At 39.2% G+C, this 18,843-nt stretch overlaps 1 protein-coding gene across 1 annotated transcript; it reads left to right on the top strand.

Moving 5' to 3' along the window:
- Positions 1-3,077: 3,077 nt before the first annotated feature.
- On the top strand, positions 3,078-16,892 carry LOC143031936 (uncharacterized). Its single transcript, XM_076196315.1, has 2 exons — positions 3,078-3,376; positions 7,356-16,892. The coding sequence occupies exon 2, from the start codon at positions 8,211-8,213 to the stop codon at positions 10,173-10,175; it is 1,965 nt and encodes a 654-aa protein (XP_076052430.1). The 5' UTR covers positions 3,078-3,376; positions 7,356-8,210; the 3' UTR covers positions 10,176-16,892.
- Positions 16,893-18,843: the final 1,951 nt, after the last annotated feature.

The following is an 18,843-nucleotide window of genomic DNA, read 5'->3' as shown; positions in this document are numbered from 1 at the left end:
GGAAAGGCGGACTCAGGCAGCTCGTTCGGGATGTCATTTACAAGCCTACCTACAAAATGCAACAATCCATCTTCTGCCATTTTTTCTAGTAGCCTCCTACAGCTTAAAAAGTGTAAATTTGAATTCTGCGACCCGCTAACGGAAATATGTAATATCAGTAGACACTTTTTTTTTTTTTTTTTTTTTTTTTTTTTTTTTTTTTGTCTACTGTTTGGAGGCAGGCAAACATTGTTTCTTTTTTTAAAAAGGGAGGTAAATCAACGATATGCAACCACAGGTCAGTCAGTTTGACATCAGTTATATGTAAAATGCTTGAATCAGTAAAAGCTAATAGAATCAGTGATCACATCGAGAGAATTTGATTCGTGACTCACAGCATGGGTTCTCCAAGGGTAAATCATGTGTGACTAATCTTCTATCTTTTTACGCTAAAGTATACAATGAATCGGATAATAATGATAGTTAAAATGTTATCTACCTTGACTTTAGGAAAGCGTTCGACAATGTGCCCCACCACAGACTACTGAGTAAAGTCAAAGCCCAAAGCATGGAAGGAAAAGTACATGAATGGATTGGAATTTGGATCAGTAACAGAAAACAACAGGTCACAATAAATGGTGTAAAATCCAAGTTGGGGAGTGTTTCTAGTGGAGTTCCCCAGGGCTCGGTTATGGGTCCCATATTGTTCATTATGTATATAATGGAGTTGGACAATGGGGTTAAAAGTGATGCTAGAAAGTTTGCGGACGACACTAGAATAAGACGTCTAATTAGTTCAGGAGAAGACGCCGAGATTCTACAGACCTCAGCTTGTTCGCATGATAGGTAAAACGGGAAATGGACTTTAACCCATTCAACTCCGATGACAAGATGTCTTGTCATTTGGTCAAATAAAACAAAAAATCATAAAACACCAAAATATTTGATCAAACACCAGAAAAATATGACGTCAATCCTCGCTTCGCTGCGAGCGAAGCGAGGATTGACGTCATATTTTTCTGGTGTTTGATCAAACATTTTGGTGTTTTATGATTTTTTGTTTTATTTGACCAAATGACAAGACATCTTGTCATCGGAGTTGAATGGGTTAATATATCATAGTGCAGCGTGTTAAACGTAGGGTTACTCAACCCTGAAAGCAGATGTAGCTTAGATAACACATTTTTAGAGAAAAGTGAATACGAGAGAGACTTGGGAGTTCTAGGGAGTCCTGACACTAAATCTAGGAAACAACGCATTAGCGCCAAGAATACAGCTAACAGAGCATTTGGTTTCATTGATAGGACGATTACGAATAGAAGTGCAGATGTAATGACCAAACTCTATTTGGTGTTAATTAGACCCATCCTTGACTATGTGGTACCGATTTGGTCTCCGTCCAATAGAATGGATATAAATTCACTAGAGTCGGTACAGAGAATCACCAAAATGATGACTGGGCTTCGAAATTTACCTTACGAGGAGAGGTTTAGACATCTCCTACACTCTCTGGAAAAACAAAGAATGTGGAGTGATCTAATAGAGGCCTCTCACGTGACGTCACCAAACCGGAAACCGGCCATATTGGAGGCATTGGCGTGTAAACAAACGTGCTTGCCTGACCTGTTTAACTAACGTGCTCACCTGTCATTTATTCATTGTGTCTTTAGCGATAAATCTAAATAACAATGTTGAATTACTGTAGAGTTGTGGGATGCCATAATAGGTCAGAGAGAAAGGACTGCAGTTTTACAGACTCCCTAAAGTTATAAAAAATCAAGGTTTGGAATGGGAAAAGCTTTGTGAAGATCGACGACGCATATGGTTGGCGAGCTTGCATGAGAACTTTGATGGAAAGAATTTTAACAATATTAGAATCTGTTCAGCTCACTTTGTTTCTGGTAAGTAGGCCCAGGTCTATTTTTATAACGGGTTTGTTCATAACGTATCAATTAGGTTTGAAATGTGGTAAGGCTATGGCCTATCATTTAAAACATGTCCGGGCAATAAATATGGTGTAGGGCCTAGCTGGCACTGAATCTGAACAACAGTGGATGACAGGCAATTAGTACTAGCCAAGGTTATATATAGATAATTATGTAACCGTGATACTAGGCCTAGGCAGTAGGTACACTAAAATCTAGTTCATTGTGTCTGCTGCTGCTAATATTTTTCATTTTCTTCTTTCTAGATTTTTTTTTTTTTTTTTTTTTTTTTTTTTTTACTATGCCTGACCCATATTTCATCAGGAAGCACAAAGGAACAACAAATATTTTGCATTAACAGTGTACATAGACTTGAGTTTGACATTTTAATCTAAAAATAAAACAAGTCCAGTAAAAAAAATGTATTAAAAATAATAATATATTTTGATGAATTAATTATTTATAACTATTATGATAACTTGGTTTGTTTCTTCTGATCTTAATTAGTGAAAAATCTAACTTTTACATTTTACAATTGACACATTATCTGTCCATCTCGATTAAGATGTGCTATCAAAATATGTCACATATAGTCTAGAATTATTGTTTTTTCATTGTATTTATCTATTTTTATAGGGAAGAATGCAGAATGGTATCAAAGGGACAGTCATGATTGGATAACCTCATTAAACATGTTTGGTTCAAATGCTTCTCCAGAGATTTTAAGGTTTAAACGACGAGAAGACAGAATTCAAAAGAAAAGGGATTATGCAGCAGCCGAGTCACTATTATTACTTAATAAAGATAAGGATACAACAGAGGTCCAACCTACTACTCCAGGAAGTGGAACACAGACAGATCTGACAGAAGATGTGATGTCTTTAATGGCTGAGGAATTCCAGAATTAGAGAACTGAAAACATTTAGGTTCGAGCCAAAGTTGAAGCTTTGCCTGTAATCTACACGTCTGATCTGTTTGTTTACACTCCAATATGGCCATTCATCCGGGTTAGCCGATAAGTTGTGGCGTCAGTGCAACCACTCTATAGAGCTGTTCAAATGGATCAAAGGCTTTAACAAGGGTGATGTAATCAAGGCCTTCATAATATTAAGGCAAATTTAGATTTAAGAAGGAAATAGGCAAGAACTGGTTTACCAACAGGGTGGTCAACGAATGGAGTAGACTTAGTAACCATGTACGGATCGCTGAAACCATCCGTTGTTTTAAGAAACGGTTAGACAACGTTATGAATAGGGATGACAGGTGGTAATGGACATGGAACTGCCTAGCGTAGGTCTTATGGTCTCCTGCAGTGTCCATCGTTCTTATGCTCTTACAGTTTTTGTTGATATTTTATTGATGATCTTTCTAAGTTCCGCTTCTTGTAGCTCACTTGTTTGTCAGAAGCTGATATTTATAAACACATAGAAAGCTAGAAATTATCAGCAAGGTTCTGTGGCACGGATATTTTTGTGAGAATTTTTGAAAGTTGCACTTGTTAATGCAGAATTCTGTCTCGAAATTATTTAAGTTTACTCATGTATATGCTTAAATACTTTCTGTTTTTTTCATTAAATTTAAGTTTTGGCGCAGTATAACTATATGACGTTTTGGTGTTTACGCAATTATTTTGAATCGTTGGCGCTGAAGCGAAATTAGCTTAATTTTTCTCTACGTTGTATAATATTTTCGTATGTTAGATGGGAAAGAGAAACCCTTGTCTAGAGTTCTGAGGAATTGCTGAACTATAAATCTTTACGGTTATGCGTTCATTAAGTTCTAATATGAAAGGGTTGTCTGATAGTTTGTCGTCCAGTTCGGTCTCTCTCTAACTCGGGACATCGTCAAATTGGCTGCTTGAGGCAGCATCTTTTGTTTTGATAAATGCGAAGGTCGAAGATATTAAAGTATGATAAATCCGTCTTCTCTAACCAAACCGTGGTGGGCCGACTTTTTCGAGTAGATGGGCTAAGTTGGTGGTAGGTTGAATTGACTCAAATTAAACAAATTCAATACAATTTGAATGCACCTTATGGGCACAGGAATCCAGGAGGTCCTGTCAGGAAACAAATGCTTTCCTCAACTTGTGCAGCACAAAACGAATTCTTTTGCAAGAAATATGGGTAAATTCTTAGTTGTGCACACCTATGTGATATACTAAATTATTTTGAAAATGTTTGCAAATCTCACAGCTGCAATTACCAATACCATTGGCTAGCTCTTATCATTCTAATGTATTCTGAACACCAGGTATAAGTACCGCAAACAGGTAGTAACATCAGCATCTATATATATAAAAAAAAAAAAAAATGGTAGAACATCTTTACATTTACCAAGGGTTGGTACGAGCACAGTATTTTCAAGTTTGGTTTAACCCTTCAATTCTTGTTGCAAGTAAAAGATCTATTCATTACAAACAAAATGCTTTTTTATTTTTTTCAGATTGCTTTATAGATAAGGGAGATAAGGCATTTTGAAATTTTCTGGTATTCCAAATTTTTGGCTTAAAGTAGGTACAGGCACATAAAAATAAATAAATAAATAACCCTTAAATTTGTTTTCCATATGAAAGATAATTTCATTAGAAATTAAATACTTTTTAAAACTTTTAGATAAGGGAGATATTATTCATTTATTTTTTTATCGTGAATTTTTGGCTAGATTTTACCATAACTAAGTGTGAGAATTGAGGGTGGTAATTTGTAAAGATTTTGGTAAAGAAATACACATAAATCCTAAACCAGTGGTCCAATATTATTGGTCAACAAATCACCTGAGCATAACAAAAACAATTTTGGACATTATCATACCAAATTTGCCTTTTCATGGCAACTATTAAGTTGTCAATTTAGAGATTATCATCAATAAAATCCAAACCACTGGCCCAATTGACATGCAACTTGGCATGTGAAGGTTTTAAGGATCAACAAATCATCTGAGCATGTCTAAAACAATGTAGGAATTCCCTTTTATACTATTCTTACTAATACCTATCATGTTGCAATGGCAACTATTGTCAGTTTAGAGATAATCATCCATAAATCCAAACCGCTGGCTCAATTGACATGCAACTTGGCATATGAAGGTTTTATGGGTCAAATCACCTGAGCATGTCAAAAAAACAATGTAGGACCTTCTTTTTATGCTATTCTTACTATCACCAATCATGTTGCCATGGCAATAATTAAGGGTGTACATGTGAGTCCGCAGGCAGCGTCACCATCTCAGTTGGAATTTTAAATATTGCCGTTGCAATTTTGAGCAACCTATTCAACTAGGTTCTCTGGAGTTTGACTTCGATAGTGTTTGATGCATGCGCAGGTGGTTCAAAATGTCTTCCTGTTCAAAAAGTTTAGATTCAGTTCTTCAAAAATAGATGGCATCTACCGGCAAAACCTGACACTCCAAAACTTGTTTTCCAGCAGCAAATGCACAGCCGCATCATGAACAACAATCTTGAAGTCGCTCATTTCTGGGAAAAGTAAGCTAAAAACATGAATATCACATTAAAAAGTTAATATATAGTTTTCCTTTAGATTTCCACTTGGAAAACTAAATTGCCATTGCAATGACCCAAATTTTTATGATGAAATCGGTGGAACTCCGTTAGTTTTTGAAAATGCATCTAAACTTCTAGGACAGGAAGATATTTTGAATCACCCGCATACAATTTGAACACTAACAGAGCTCAAACTGAGGAGAACCCATTCGAATGGGTTGCTAAGACTGGCAGTGGAAACGTTCCGTCCACGATGGTGGCACTGCCCGCGGATGTGCACATTGCTGCCAAGGGGTTAGATTAGGTTATGTTAGGTCTCACATGTGCAATTCTTACCTCTATCATTGCCTAGGATTTATCATTGAGTATTTTGAACTACATTTATAAGTATTGCAAATCAATATTTATGTAGGCAGCAATTTTTAGAAAATTGAGACTGGCAAACATTTTTGTGCATTACAAAGATGTTCGCCGTTCACACAGCTGCAATTCTTACCAACATCATTAGCTAGCTCTTATCATTCTAAGTATTTTGAGCCCATATGTAAACATCTCAAATTAACATGATCTGGAGTATGAAAATGAATAATTTATGAAGTTCACTCTGAATTCAGTGTGCACTGATGGTGATATTCCTATGAGTAAAATTTTTCTTAATATTCACTTACATAATCTTACATAGATCCTGGATGCAGGTCATATGACCTATATGTCTAGATCACTTCCAGCTTGTGTAGGTCAGGCTTCTGATTTGTGTACTCTATGTCCTCCCACAATCGACCTCTAGTAGAGAAGTGTTCATATGGGAAGTGTCCATTTGAGTAGTAATGTGGGACAAGCACACATATCAACTTCGTAAATGTATTGGAAATACCAAAAATGGTTAATTGGTCATTCTGATGGTGGGTGCTCCAACCCATTCATATTTTTCATAACAATGTAAGCAAAGACACAGTGTACTGGATATAGGTGCCGATGATAGTACATCTGTCTGTACTGTTATGTTTTTGTATAAAGTGTTCATATGGGAAGTGTCCATTTGAGCAGAAATGTGGGACAAGCTCTAATTAGAGCAAAGCCCATAGAACATCCAACTTGATATTAATTAATGTTAATAGGCAGGAACACCTAAAGTAAGAGAGTACTGATATTAAATAAAAGTTCCACAATTAGAATTTTTTTTATTATTATTATTATTATTATTATTATTATTATTATTATTATTATTATTATTTATTCATTTATTTATTTTTTAACTTTCCTTCACCATTATTATCACATGAGTGTCACAACTAGAAGGGAAGAAATGACAGGCTTCCTTAAAGACAACCAGGTATGTGTATATAATTCCTCCATGTTTAAATGACCTGTAGATTTTACTGAATATGATGAGAAAAGATATGGATAATACCTCTGCAGTTTCCTAGATATATTTTACTTATTACATTTTGTTAAGAATAATAACACAGGTACACCACTTGCCAGCGAATATTAAATTATATGACTTGCATCACTTATTTGAGACAAATGAACTGAATAAACCTTCCTTGAGTTGGTCATGTTTAGATTCAGGTCTTATGAGCCCAAACATGGTTTGTTATGGAGTTATATTAAATTATGACTGTTGTGGCCAGCTGGACCATTGTCCACTTCCAAATATCATGACATGAGAAAGCTATAGCAAAAGTTGAATGGTTCTGGTGGAGTTAGTACGCATGTAGCTTTAGGATGATTTTCACCTCATTTCTAATAAAAAAGTAGAATGGAATATGGTATCACCATATCTTAGTGTTTCTTCCTATCTTATACGAGGCCATGGCATGTGCAAAAGATCTGATTAGGAACAAATTTGAGTATGAAATTGTTTGTGTACAAAACATCCACTACCTCATTAGAGTATATTGGACACTTTTAGAGTTGGACGTTATTATGAATACAGTTTTTTTTTTCAGGATGAAGGTAAATATAACCACTTCATTGGAAGACCTACCTGAAGATTCCATACTCGTTATATGATGAAGAGGACCTAGTGTGACGTCTGTGGTACAGTTATATCATGAGTCATCTTAGATATCACATGACCCACAGTGTAGGGAAGCCTTTCCAGTGTGACCTGTGCAGTTGTGCCTTCTCACAAAGCATATGATGAGCCACACAGGAGAGAAGCCTGTCCAATATGACCTGTGCAATGTAGCTTTCTCACAAAAGAATCAATTTTTCATATGATAACCCACACTGGAGAAAAGCCATTCCAGTGTGACTTATGTGAAAAAGTTTCACACAAAACTGTCACATTAAAAATCACTTGACAGACTACAGAGAAGCGCAGCATTTCCAGTGTGACCTGTGTGATTCTGCTTTCTCAAAAAAGGATGCTCTCACAAAGCTTACAAGGAAGCACAAGATAGAAAAGCCTTTCCAGTGTGACCTGTGTTTCTGCTTTCTCATGAAAGGGTTCTCTCACTAAGCATATGAGGATCCACACACAAGAGAAGCCTTTCCAGTGTGGCCTGAACAATAAATATTTCCCATGAAAGAATGACCTCAAAGATCATGTGATGATCCACACAGGATAGAAATCTTTCCAGTGTGACCTGTGTGATTCTGCTTTCTCACAAGAGGGTCATCTCGAGCGACATATGAAGACCCACACAGGAGAGAAGCCTTTCCAATTTGGCCTCTGTGATAAAGCTTTCTCACGAAATAATCACCTCAAAGATCACATGATGATCCATGCAGGAGGGAAACCTTTCCAGTGTGACCTTTGCAATTCTGCTTTCTTATAAAAGGATTATCTCACAAGCCACATGAGGACCAACACAGTAGAGAAGTCTTTCCAGTGTGGACTTTGTGATAAAGCCTTCACACAAAAGAGTAATCTCACACGGCATATGAGGACCCACACAGGAGACAAGCCTTTCCAGTGTGACCTGTGTGGTTCTGCTTTCTCACAAAAGGGTACTCTCACAGAGCATATGAGGACCCATACAGGAGAGAAGCCTTTCCAGTGTGACCTTTGTGATTCTGCTTTCTCAAAAAAGGGTACTCTCACACTGCATATGAGGACCCACACAGGAGAGAAGCCTTTCAAGTGTGACCTTTGTGATTCTGCTTTTTCACGAAAGGGTATTCTCACAGAGCATATGAGGACCCACACAGGAGAGAAGCCTTTCCAGTGTGATATATGTGAATCTGCTTTCTCACAAAGGAGCAATCTCAAACAACATATGAGGGCCCACACAGGAGAGAAGCCTTTCCAGTGTGACCTGTGTGATTCTGCTTTTTCACAAAGGGGTACTCTCACATTGCATATGAGGACCCACACAGGAGAGAAGGCTTTCCAGTGTGGCCTGTGTGATAAAGCTTTCTCTCAAAATAATTCCCTCAAAGATCATATGATGATCCACACAGGAGACAAGCCTTTCCGGTGTAACCTTTGTAATTTTGGCTTCTCACAAAAGGGTAATCTCACACGACATATGAGGACCCACACAGGAGACAAGCCTTTCCAGTGTGACCTGTGTGGTTCTGCTTTCTCACAAAAGGGTGCTATCACACAGCATATGAGGACCCACACAGGAGAGAAGTCTTTCCAGTGTGGCCTGTGTGATAAAGCTTTCTCACAAAAGAGTAATCTCACACGGCATATGAGGACCCACACAGGAGAGAAGCCTTTCCAGTGTGACCTGTGTGGTTCTGCTTTCTCACAAAAAGGTACTCTCACAGAGCATATGAGGACCCACACAGGAGAGAAGCCTTTCCAGTGTGACCTTTGTGATTCTGCTTTTTCACAAAAGGGTACTCTCACACAGCATATGAGGACCCACACAGGAGAGAAGCCTTTCAAGTGTGACCTTTGTGATTCTGCTTTTTCACAAAAGGGTACTCTCACAGAGCATATGAGGACCCACACAGGAGAGAAGCCTTTCCAGTGTGATATATGTGAATCTGCTTTCTCATTTAGGAGCAATCTCAAACACCATATGAGGGCCCACACAGGAGAGAAGCCTTTCCAGTGTGACCTCTGTGATTCTGCTTTCTCACAAAAGGATGTTCTCACATTGCATATGAGGACCCACACAGGAGAGAAACCTTTCCCGTGTGGCCTGTGTGATAAAGCTTTCTCTCAAAATAATTCCCTCAAAAATCATATGATGATCCACACAGGGGACAAGCCTTTCCATTGTGACCTTTGTGATTTTGTCTTCACACAAAAGGGTAATCTCACTCGGCATATGAGGACCCACACAGGAGACAATCCCTTCCAGTGTGACCTGTGTGGTTCTGCTTTCTCACAAAAGGGTACTCTCACACAGCATATGAGGACCCACACAGGAGAGAAGCCTTTCCAGTGTGATATTTGTGATTCTGCTTTTTCAGTAAAAGGTACTCTCACACAACATATGAGGACCCACACAGGAGAGAAGCCTTTCCAGTGTGGCCTGTGTGATAAAGCTTTCTCAAAAAATAATTCCCTCAAACATCATATGATGATCCATACAGGAGACAAGCCTTTCCAGTGTGACCTTTGTGATTCTGGCTTCTCACAAAAGTGTAATCTCACAAGGCATGTGAGGACCCACACAGGAGACAAGCCTTTCCAGTGTGACCTGTGTGGTTCTGCTTTTTCACAAAAGGGTGCTCTCACAGAGCATATGAGGTCCCACACAGGAGACAAGCCTTTCCAGTGTGATCTTTGTGATTCTGCTTTTTCAGTAAAGGGTACTCTCACACAGCATATGAGGACCCACACTGGAGAAAAGCCATTCTAATGTGATAAAGCTTTCACACAAAACTGTCACCTTAAAAATCACTGGACGACCCACAGAGAATAGCAACATTTCCTGTGTAACATGTGTGATTCTCCTTTCTCATAAAAGGATGCTCTCAAAAAGCTTACAAGGACCCACACAAGAGTGAAGCCTTTCCAGTGTGATTCTCCTTTCTCACAAAAGGATTATATCAAGTGACATATGAGGACCCATACAGGAGACAAGCCTTTCCAGTGTGACCTGTACAATTTTGCTTTTTTACATAAAGGTACTCTCACACAGCATATAAGGACCCACACAAGAGAGAAGCCTTTCCAGTGTGGCCTGTGTGATAAAGTTTTCTCACAAAAGAGTAATCTCACACAGCATATGAGGACCCACACAAGAAAGAAGCCTTTCCAGTGTGACCTGTGTGTTTCTGCTTTCTCAAGAATGCTTTCACATTGCATATGAGGACCCACGCAGGAGAGAAGCCTTTCCAGTGTGACCTTTGTGATTCTTCTTTCTCCAAAAAGGGTACTCTCACATTGCATATGAGGACCCACACAGGAGAGAAGCCTTTCAAATGTGACCTTTGGGATTTTTTTTTTTTTCACAAAAGGGTACTCTTACAGAGCATATGAGGACCCACACAGGAGAGAAGCTTTTCCAGTGTGACTTCTGTGATTCTACTTTCTCACAAATGTGTGTTCTCACATTGCATATGAGGACCCACACAGGAGAGAAGCCATTCCTTTGTGACGTGTGATTCTGCTTTCTCACAAAAGGGTCATCTCAGAAAGCATATGAGGACCCACACATGAGAGAGAACATTCCTTTGTAACCTGTGCAATTCTGCTTTCTTGGCCATCTCAGAATGTCTATGAGGAACACACATGAAAGAAACCTTTCTAGTGTGACTTGTGCAATAAAGCTTTCTCACAAAAGAATCACTTCAAAGATCATGTGATGATTCACACAGGTAAGAAGCTATTTCTTTGTGACCTGTGTAATGCAGCTTTTTCTAAAAAAAGAAAAAGAAAAAAAAAAACACACTTCATGAACCACACAGGAGGGAAGCCTTTCCAGTGTGGCATGTGTGCTAACCCTTCCCCACAAAAGAATCAGATTAAAGTTCACATTGTGATCCACATAGGAGAAGGCCTTTTCAGTGTGACCTTTTTGATTGTGCCTCCTCACAAAAGAGTCATCTCACACATATGAGGACCCACATATGAAAAGTCTTTCCATTGTGGCAAATGTGATTCTGCTTTCCCACTAAAAGGTCATCTCACACAGCATATGAGGACCCACATAGGAGAGAAGACTTTCCATTGTGATTATGCTTTCTCATATAAGGGTTTTCTCACAAAACATATGAGGACCCACACAGGAGAGAAGTTCCTGTTCAACCTGTGTGGTGCAGCTTTCTCACAAAAGAGTTCTCTTACACAGCTTATGAAGACCCACAGTGGAGAGAAGCCATTCCTGTGTGACCTGTGCAATGCAACTCTCTCACAGAAGAATCACCTCAAATATCATGTGATCCCCTGCACAGGACAGTAGCCTTTCCAGTATGACCTGTGTGATTCTGCTTCTCACAAAAGAGGTCTCAATCATCACAAGATGACTAATAGTGCACACAGATATGGTTGTATTCTGTAATCTGTAGGTGTCAATTTACAAATGTAAAAAACATTATTGAAATAACAATTGCATAGAAATGTCATTTGGATATGTCTACGAGAGTGAAAAGCTACAAATTATATGGAAATTCAATAAATTAAATTAGTGTGTATGAAGAATTGGTGAATGCCAAAAACAAGAGAGAAGAAATAAGGAGTTAGAAAATAAAATCTGTGTTGAGAATGAGTAATGGACTTGTGTGGTTTGGATGGATGCCATGCAGAGAGTCTGAAAAAAGGAGGTACTGGGATGGTGGACTGGCTGGTGAGGTTATTTAATGTTTGTTTAACCCCTTCCATACGGTGCCGCACACGTAGGCGTCATGGACTTAGATCTCAGTGGCAGCAGCCAATGCCAGCCGTACGACGTGTCGTAATAATACTCGCATCATAAAATATAGTCACCGCTTATATCGATCGTTCTCTCTTTCACCCGCGAATTTTGAATACCACAGAGAATGGGATTCAGGGCACATTTGAGAGAATGTAAAAACACAGGGGCGACTACAATAAATATAATCAAGACGCCGATATGGCAGCCTCGCGAATACACTCGCTCCCCATGACGCCTACGTGTGCGGCACCATATGGAAGGGGTTAAGAGAGGGTGGAGTGCCAGAGGACTGGAGGAGTGCCTGTATAGTTCCACTTTACAAGCGAAAGGGGGACAAGTGTGAATGTAGTAGTTTGAGAGGGATGAGCTTGTTAAGGCTTATGGAAAGGTCTTGATTAAGCAGATTAGGAGAGGAACAGAGGGAGTAATTGGTGAGGAAGAGTGTGGGTTTAGGACAGGTAGGGGTTGTGTAGATCAGATTTTTGTGGTAAGATATGTGAGAAAGCTATAGGAAAAGGTAAGGATGTTTTTTGGGCTTTTATGGATCTGGAAAAAGCTTATGACAGGGTAGACAGGAATGCACTGTGGGAGGATTTACAGATATATGGAATAGGAGGAAAGCTGTTAAGAGCAGTCAAGAGTTTTTATGAGAGTAGTAGAGCTTGTGATAGGATTAGAAATGGAGAGAGTGAGTGGTTTGAGGTAAAGGTGGGACTTTTTCAGGGATGTGTTGTGTCGCCCTGGCTGTTCGATTTATATATGGATGGGGTGGTGCAAGAGGTGAACGCAAGGGTAGTGGGTCAGGAGTTGGAGATGGTTAAAGGAAATGGAGAAAAGTGGGAGGTATGCCAGTTGTTGTTTGCAGATGACACAGCACTTGTAGCAGGATCAGAGAAGGGATTAAGGAAATTAGTGACAGAGTTTGGGAAGGTGTGCAAAAGAAGGAAGTTGAAGATAAATATGGGTAAAAGTAAGGTGATGAGATGTACAAGGTGAGAGGGTGGCAGCAGACTGGAAGTGAGTATTAAGGGAGAGAGACTGGAGGAAGTTGATAGTTTTAGATACTTGGGTGTGAATGTGGCAGGAAAGGGAGGAGTAGGGATGGAGGTAGAATATAGATTGAGAGAATCAAGTAAATGCCTTGGGGGTTAAAAAATGTAATGAGAAAGACAATTGGGAATGGATGCTAAGAGAAGATTGTATGAAGGAGTGATTGTGCCGACAGCACTGTACAGGGCAGAAGCATATTACATAAGAGAGGAAGAGAGAAAGAGTTTGAATGTGTTTGAAATGAAATGCCTGAGAAGTATGATATGTGTTACTAGGCTAGGTAGAGTGAGAAATGAGGAGGAGAACAGGGGTGGAAAGGGAGTTGGGAGATAGGGTTGATGAAAGAGTATTGGGATGGTTTGGACACATGGAAAGAATGAGTGAAGAAAGATTAGTAAAAGAGGTGTGGAAGGCAGAGGTGGAAAGAGTGAACATGAGGGGGGTGAGATGGATGGATGGGGTAAAAAGGGCATTTGGAAAGTGGGGAATGTCTCTTGAGGAAGGATGGGAAAAGACAGGAGATGGGTGAGTGGAGAATGCTGTGATGCATGAATGGGGAGTGTGGGGGGATGGGGGGGTGAGGGAGTATGTATGATAAATAAATAGACGCAGCCCAAAGGGATTTCTCCCCATCTCCTTTTCTGCATGAATGGATGGAGAGGGTGGGTCACCAAATGAATGAAGCAGCCTTGCTGTAGATGTGCTGTGTCTTGTGACACTGCTTCTGACCCAGGGCAGTGGATAGGATGCAGGGATCACCCATCATCCAGGAGGTGCCAAGATAAGAGGGTAGAGGGGAATGGAGTATGTAGGGGATGAAATGGGTAGGAGTGGTTTCTATGCCTTTGTCTTTTGGCTACCTCCTGTGCAAGGGGAAAAAAGCCTTTGGTATATGTATATATATTTATTTGTAAAGTTAGAAAGGTTGAATGTAATTATTCAGATGAATATAAAATATGTATTATACATTTTTGTCAGTTCTGTCATTGTTGCCATGCTAAGGACTCTTGAAATACAAAATCAGTGCAAAAAATAAATGAATAAATAAAATAAAGTAAGATAAAGATATATGCCTAATGATTTGTCTTATGGCACTCACCACATAACTCCACCAATGTCAATCACAAAATCAAAAAAGATTATTTTGCCCACATTATAAATGATAGCAGGCCACATTATATAGTATTTGTGAAATTTGTATACAGTTTAAATGCCAGGGTTGCAAAAATTATAATAAACCCTTGATCAGCATACATATTCGAATCTGCCTCAAAATATAACAACTTATTTCTTGGCCTAAGACCCGCCTTTCCACAAAATTTCATCATGAAAAACCTTTTCATTGTGGCCTGTGCTGTGTAACCTTCTCAGGAAAGAGTGCTCTCAAATCTCACATGATGACCCACACTGGAGAGGACCATATTCAAGTGTCACCGGTGTGATGCAGCTTTTGCACAAAGTGTCACCAAACTTCATATCATGGCTCACACCCTGGAGAAAAGCCATTCCAGTGTCATCTGTGTGATGCAATTTTTCAAAAGAGTGGTCTCTAATGTCAAATGATGACCCACATAGGAGAAAAACTGTTCTAGTATATTCATCTCAAGCGTCATGTGCTTATCCGCTCTGGAGAATAGCCTTTCTAGTGTGACTGGTGTGATACAGCTTTCTCACGTGGTGACCCACACTGGAGATGCGCTTGTCCAGCAGCATGACCTGTAACATAGAGACCTTCTCACCATAGGGAGATTTGAAATAGCATGTGATATCTCATGTGGGAAGAAGCATTTCCACCATAACCTGTGTAATGTAGCTTTCTCATGAAGGAGTAGTATCAAATGGAATATGATGCAGTTTTCTTGTGAGATGTTTTCAAAAGTCACATAATAACCCACACAAAATAGAAACTTTTCTAACATGATATTGCATTGCACAATTCTCATGAAAGACTAGAGTTGTGCGGGGTGACGTTCATTAGATTCAAACCTAAACCCATGGGATTTGAGGCAGAAATGAATGTGAGGGACTTGGCTACAAAGTTCTGTATGAAATTGTTATGATTTATTTAATGATGCTGTGGTGAACTTATACTAGTGAATTAGTTGTAGTGAATGTTATGTAAGACCAGAATATCTAAAATCTGTTCATCATCTCAATCTATGTGTTGGAAAAGATCTAGTTTAAGTTTGAACTAATATGTTATAGAAACAGTGGACTCCTACTTTATCTGTACAAAACAAAGAAATGAAATAGGTAAATAAATGATTGTAGTATTAATCAGTATTGTGAAACCATAATAAATAAGACAAAACTGAAATACAATTGTGTTATAATGACTAAATGTATGTCTTACAGGCCACACTGACCTTGTCCCATGTTGATTCAATCCATAACCATGACATGAAACACACAAGTGAATTTAACTAATTGTAGTGTATAGAAAGGAAGCAACAGTCATTGGATAACATCATTGACTCCAGCTTATCATACCAAACCTCAAATTAATATACAATTCCAACTTAGTGTATATTTTTGACTTGCAGTAATCACATTTTTATTTGAATTCATGTTTTGTTCCAGCTTGGGCTATATCATCTAAGCTATTCCAAGTATCAATGCATCTATATGAAAAGCTATTTCTTCACATCCTTTAGACATGTAGTCTTTCATAATTTGTTCTCATGACCTCTTTAAGCCCACCTAACCTTAAGAGATCTCTTCTGTCAATGTAACCTATCCTATTTAGTGACCTGAATACTGTAATCATATCACCACTTTCTCTTCAAATTTTTAAAGTTGACAAAACCAGTGCTTTTACTCTTTCCTCATATGAGATGTCTTGTATTGAAAGGGGAAAATGCCACATCCCTCGTTATGAAATATGGTTCTGAGAATGTTTGATGTTAGGAGACAAAATGGCTTATGGATGATGCCAGCATTTCCCCCTTTCTATTTTGGACGCCTAATGTGGTTTATCTGGCAGGCTGGAGACCAGTGTATTTTTACCTAATTGTATTTACCTAGTTGTATTATACAGGGAGCTATACTGGTAGTGACCCATGGCTGTATCATTCAGCATCTAGTTTGTTCTTAAATTCTTGAATAGTATTTGCACACACTGTTGCCTTATCTAATTTATTCCAGGTATCCAACAGCCTGTATGGGAAGCTTTTCTTTTTCATATCTCTTCTATAATTATCCTTTTTGAGTTCCTTTTCATGTCCTCTTGTTTTTCTATTGTCCCACTTTAATAAATCATCTCTATCTAGGATTTCCATTCCTTTCTGTTCTTTGTTCCAGAGTTGGTAGTTCCAATTTGGACAATCTTTATTTGTATGTCAATTTGGAGAGTGTTGGTGCCATCTTTGTCATTGCTTATTGTATTCTTTCTAATTTCTTTATATTCTTTTTAGTACTGGGTGTCCATAGTGTTGTAGCATACTCCAATTTTGGTCTTATCAGTGTAACTAATATTTTCTTAACCATTTCCTCATCCAAATTGTCGAATGCCACATTCATCAACCTTAGTAGGTTGAAGGTTTCTCTGACTATTTTGTTGATATGTTTGTCTGGTGATATGTCTTTGCTGATTATTACTCCTAGGTCCCTTTCCAAGCTCACTTTTTTTTACTTCACCAATTTTATAATTCCTTGATATTCTATTTTTACTTTTTCCAAACTCCATTATACTACATTTATTGAAGTTAAAGTTCACTTTCCACTCTTGACTCCATTTCCAGATTTTATCTACCGGTAGGTCTATCTGTAGTGATTTGCAATCTTCCTCTGTACTTTAGCATTTTTGCATCATCTGCGAAGAAGTTCATATAACATTCCACACCTTCACCCATGTCATTTATACATACATATACCAAGGCTTTTTCCCCCTTACAAGGGAGGTAGCCAAAAAGGAAAAGGCATAAAATCATTCCCACCCATTCCATCCCTGAATACACTCCACACCCCTCCACCCTCCCTCCCATCTTAGCACCTCCTAGATGACGGGTCATCCCTGCACCTTGTCCACTGCCCTGGGTCAGAAGCAGTCTCGCAAGACACAGCACATCCACAGCAAGGCCGCTTCATTAAATCGGCAACCCCCCCCCATGCATAAAAGGAGAAGACGGGGAGAAATCCCTTCGGGCTGCGTCAAATTTTGCTCACACATACTACCTCACCCGCCATCCCCGCCCATTCCACCTCATGCATCACAACATCATCCACACACAACCATTCTCCATTCACCCCTGTCTTCTGTCCTCTCCCATCCTTCCTCAACAGACATTCCCCTCTTCCCCAAAGCCCCCTTCACCCCATCCATCCACCTCATCCTAGGACGTCCCCTCATGTTCACTCCCTCCACATCTGCCTTCCATACCTCCTTTACTAGTCTTTCTTCACTCATTCTTTCCATGTGTCCAAACCATCCTAATACTCTTTCATCAACCCTATCTCCCAACTCCCTTTCCAACCCCGTTCTTCTCACCTCCTCATTTCTCACTCTATCTAGCCTAGTAACCCCCATCATACTTCTCAGACTCCTCATCTCAAACACATTCAAACTCCTTCTCTCTTCCTCTCTTATGTTCCATGTTTGTGCCCCATACAGTGCTGTTGGCACAATCACTCCTTCATACAGTCTCCTCTTAGCATCCATTCCCAAATGTCTATTTCTCATTACACTCTTCAATCCACCAAGGCATTTACTCGCTTCTCTCAATCTACATTCTACCTCCACCTTCACTCCACCTTTTCCTGCCACATTTGCACCCAAGTATCTAAAACTATCCACTTCCTCCAGTCGCTCTCCCTTAATGCTCACTTCCAGTCTACAGCCACTTTCACCCCTTGTACATCTCATTACCTTACTTTTACCCACATTTATCTTTAGCTTTCTTTTATCACATACTCTCCCAAACTCTGTCACCAACTTCCTCAGTCCCTCCTCCGATCCTGCCACAAGCGCAGTGTTGTCAGCAAACAACAGCTGGTTCACCTCCCACTTTTCTCCATATTCTTTAACCATCTCCAATCCCTGACCCACTACCCTTGCATTTACCTCTCGCACTACCCCATCCATGTATAAGTTGAACAGCCAAGGCGACATAACGCATCCTTGATGAAGTCCCACCTTTACCTCGAACCCCTCACTCTCTCCATTTCTAATCCTGACACAAGCTCTACTACTCTCATAAAAACTCTTGACAGCTCCTAGAAGCTTTCCTCCTATCCCATATATCTGCATAACTTCCCATGTCATTTATATATATGGCAAACATGATTGGAACCAATACCAAACCTTGCAGGACACCACTTACCATTTCTTCCCAGGTCGAGTATTTCTAATGGGAGTAAGCATCACAATTTATCCTGGTAGATGACTCCACTGCACCGTCAGTCATAGTAAACACACAATGGTGTACTATGAAAATTGGACAGTTCAGCATTTAAAAGTTGAATTGGCAACAAGAGGAGCACTTGTCTCAGGAAGGAAAGAGAATTTGATAGAAAGGTAAGATATCGTACTTACTTTCAACATGATTTCAAGTAACAATAGTCCTTTATTATTGTGTAAATATCCATTTTATTGGTCGGAGTGTTCACCTTAATGTCTAATGAA

The sequence above is a fragment of the Oratosquilla oratoria genome, chromosome 12, assembly GCF_046742065.1.
Source record: "Oratosquilla oratoria isolate Oo_2021 chromosome 12, ASM4674206v1, whole genome shotgun sequence".
Taxonomy (NCBI): Eukaryota; Metazoa; Arthropoda; class Malacostraca; order Stomatopoda; family Squillidae; genus Oratosquilla; species Oratosquilla oratoria.
The sequence above is the reverse complement of the archived record's forward strand: the minus strand, read 5'-3'. Positions and strand labels throughout refer to the sequence as shown.

Excerpts from the sequence above, each read along its gene's own strand:
- LOC143031936 (XM_076196315.1), top strand. The coding sequence starts at position 8,211 with ATGAGGACCAACACAGTAGAGAAGTCTTTCCAGTGTGGACTTTGTGAT.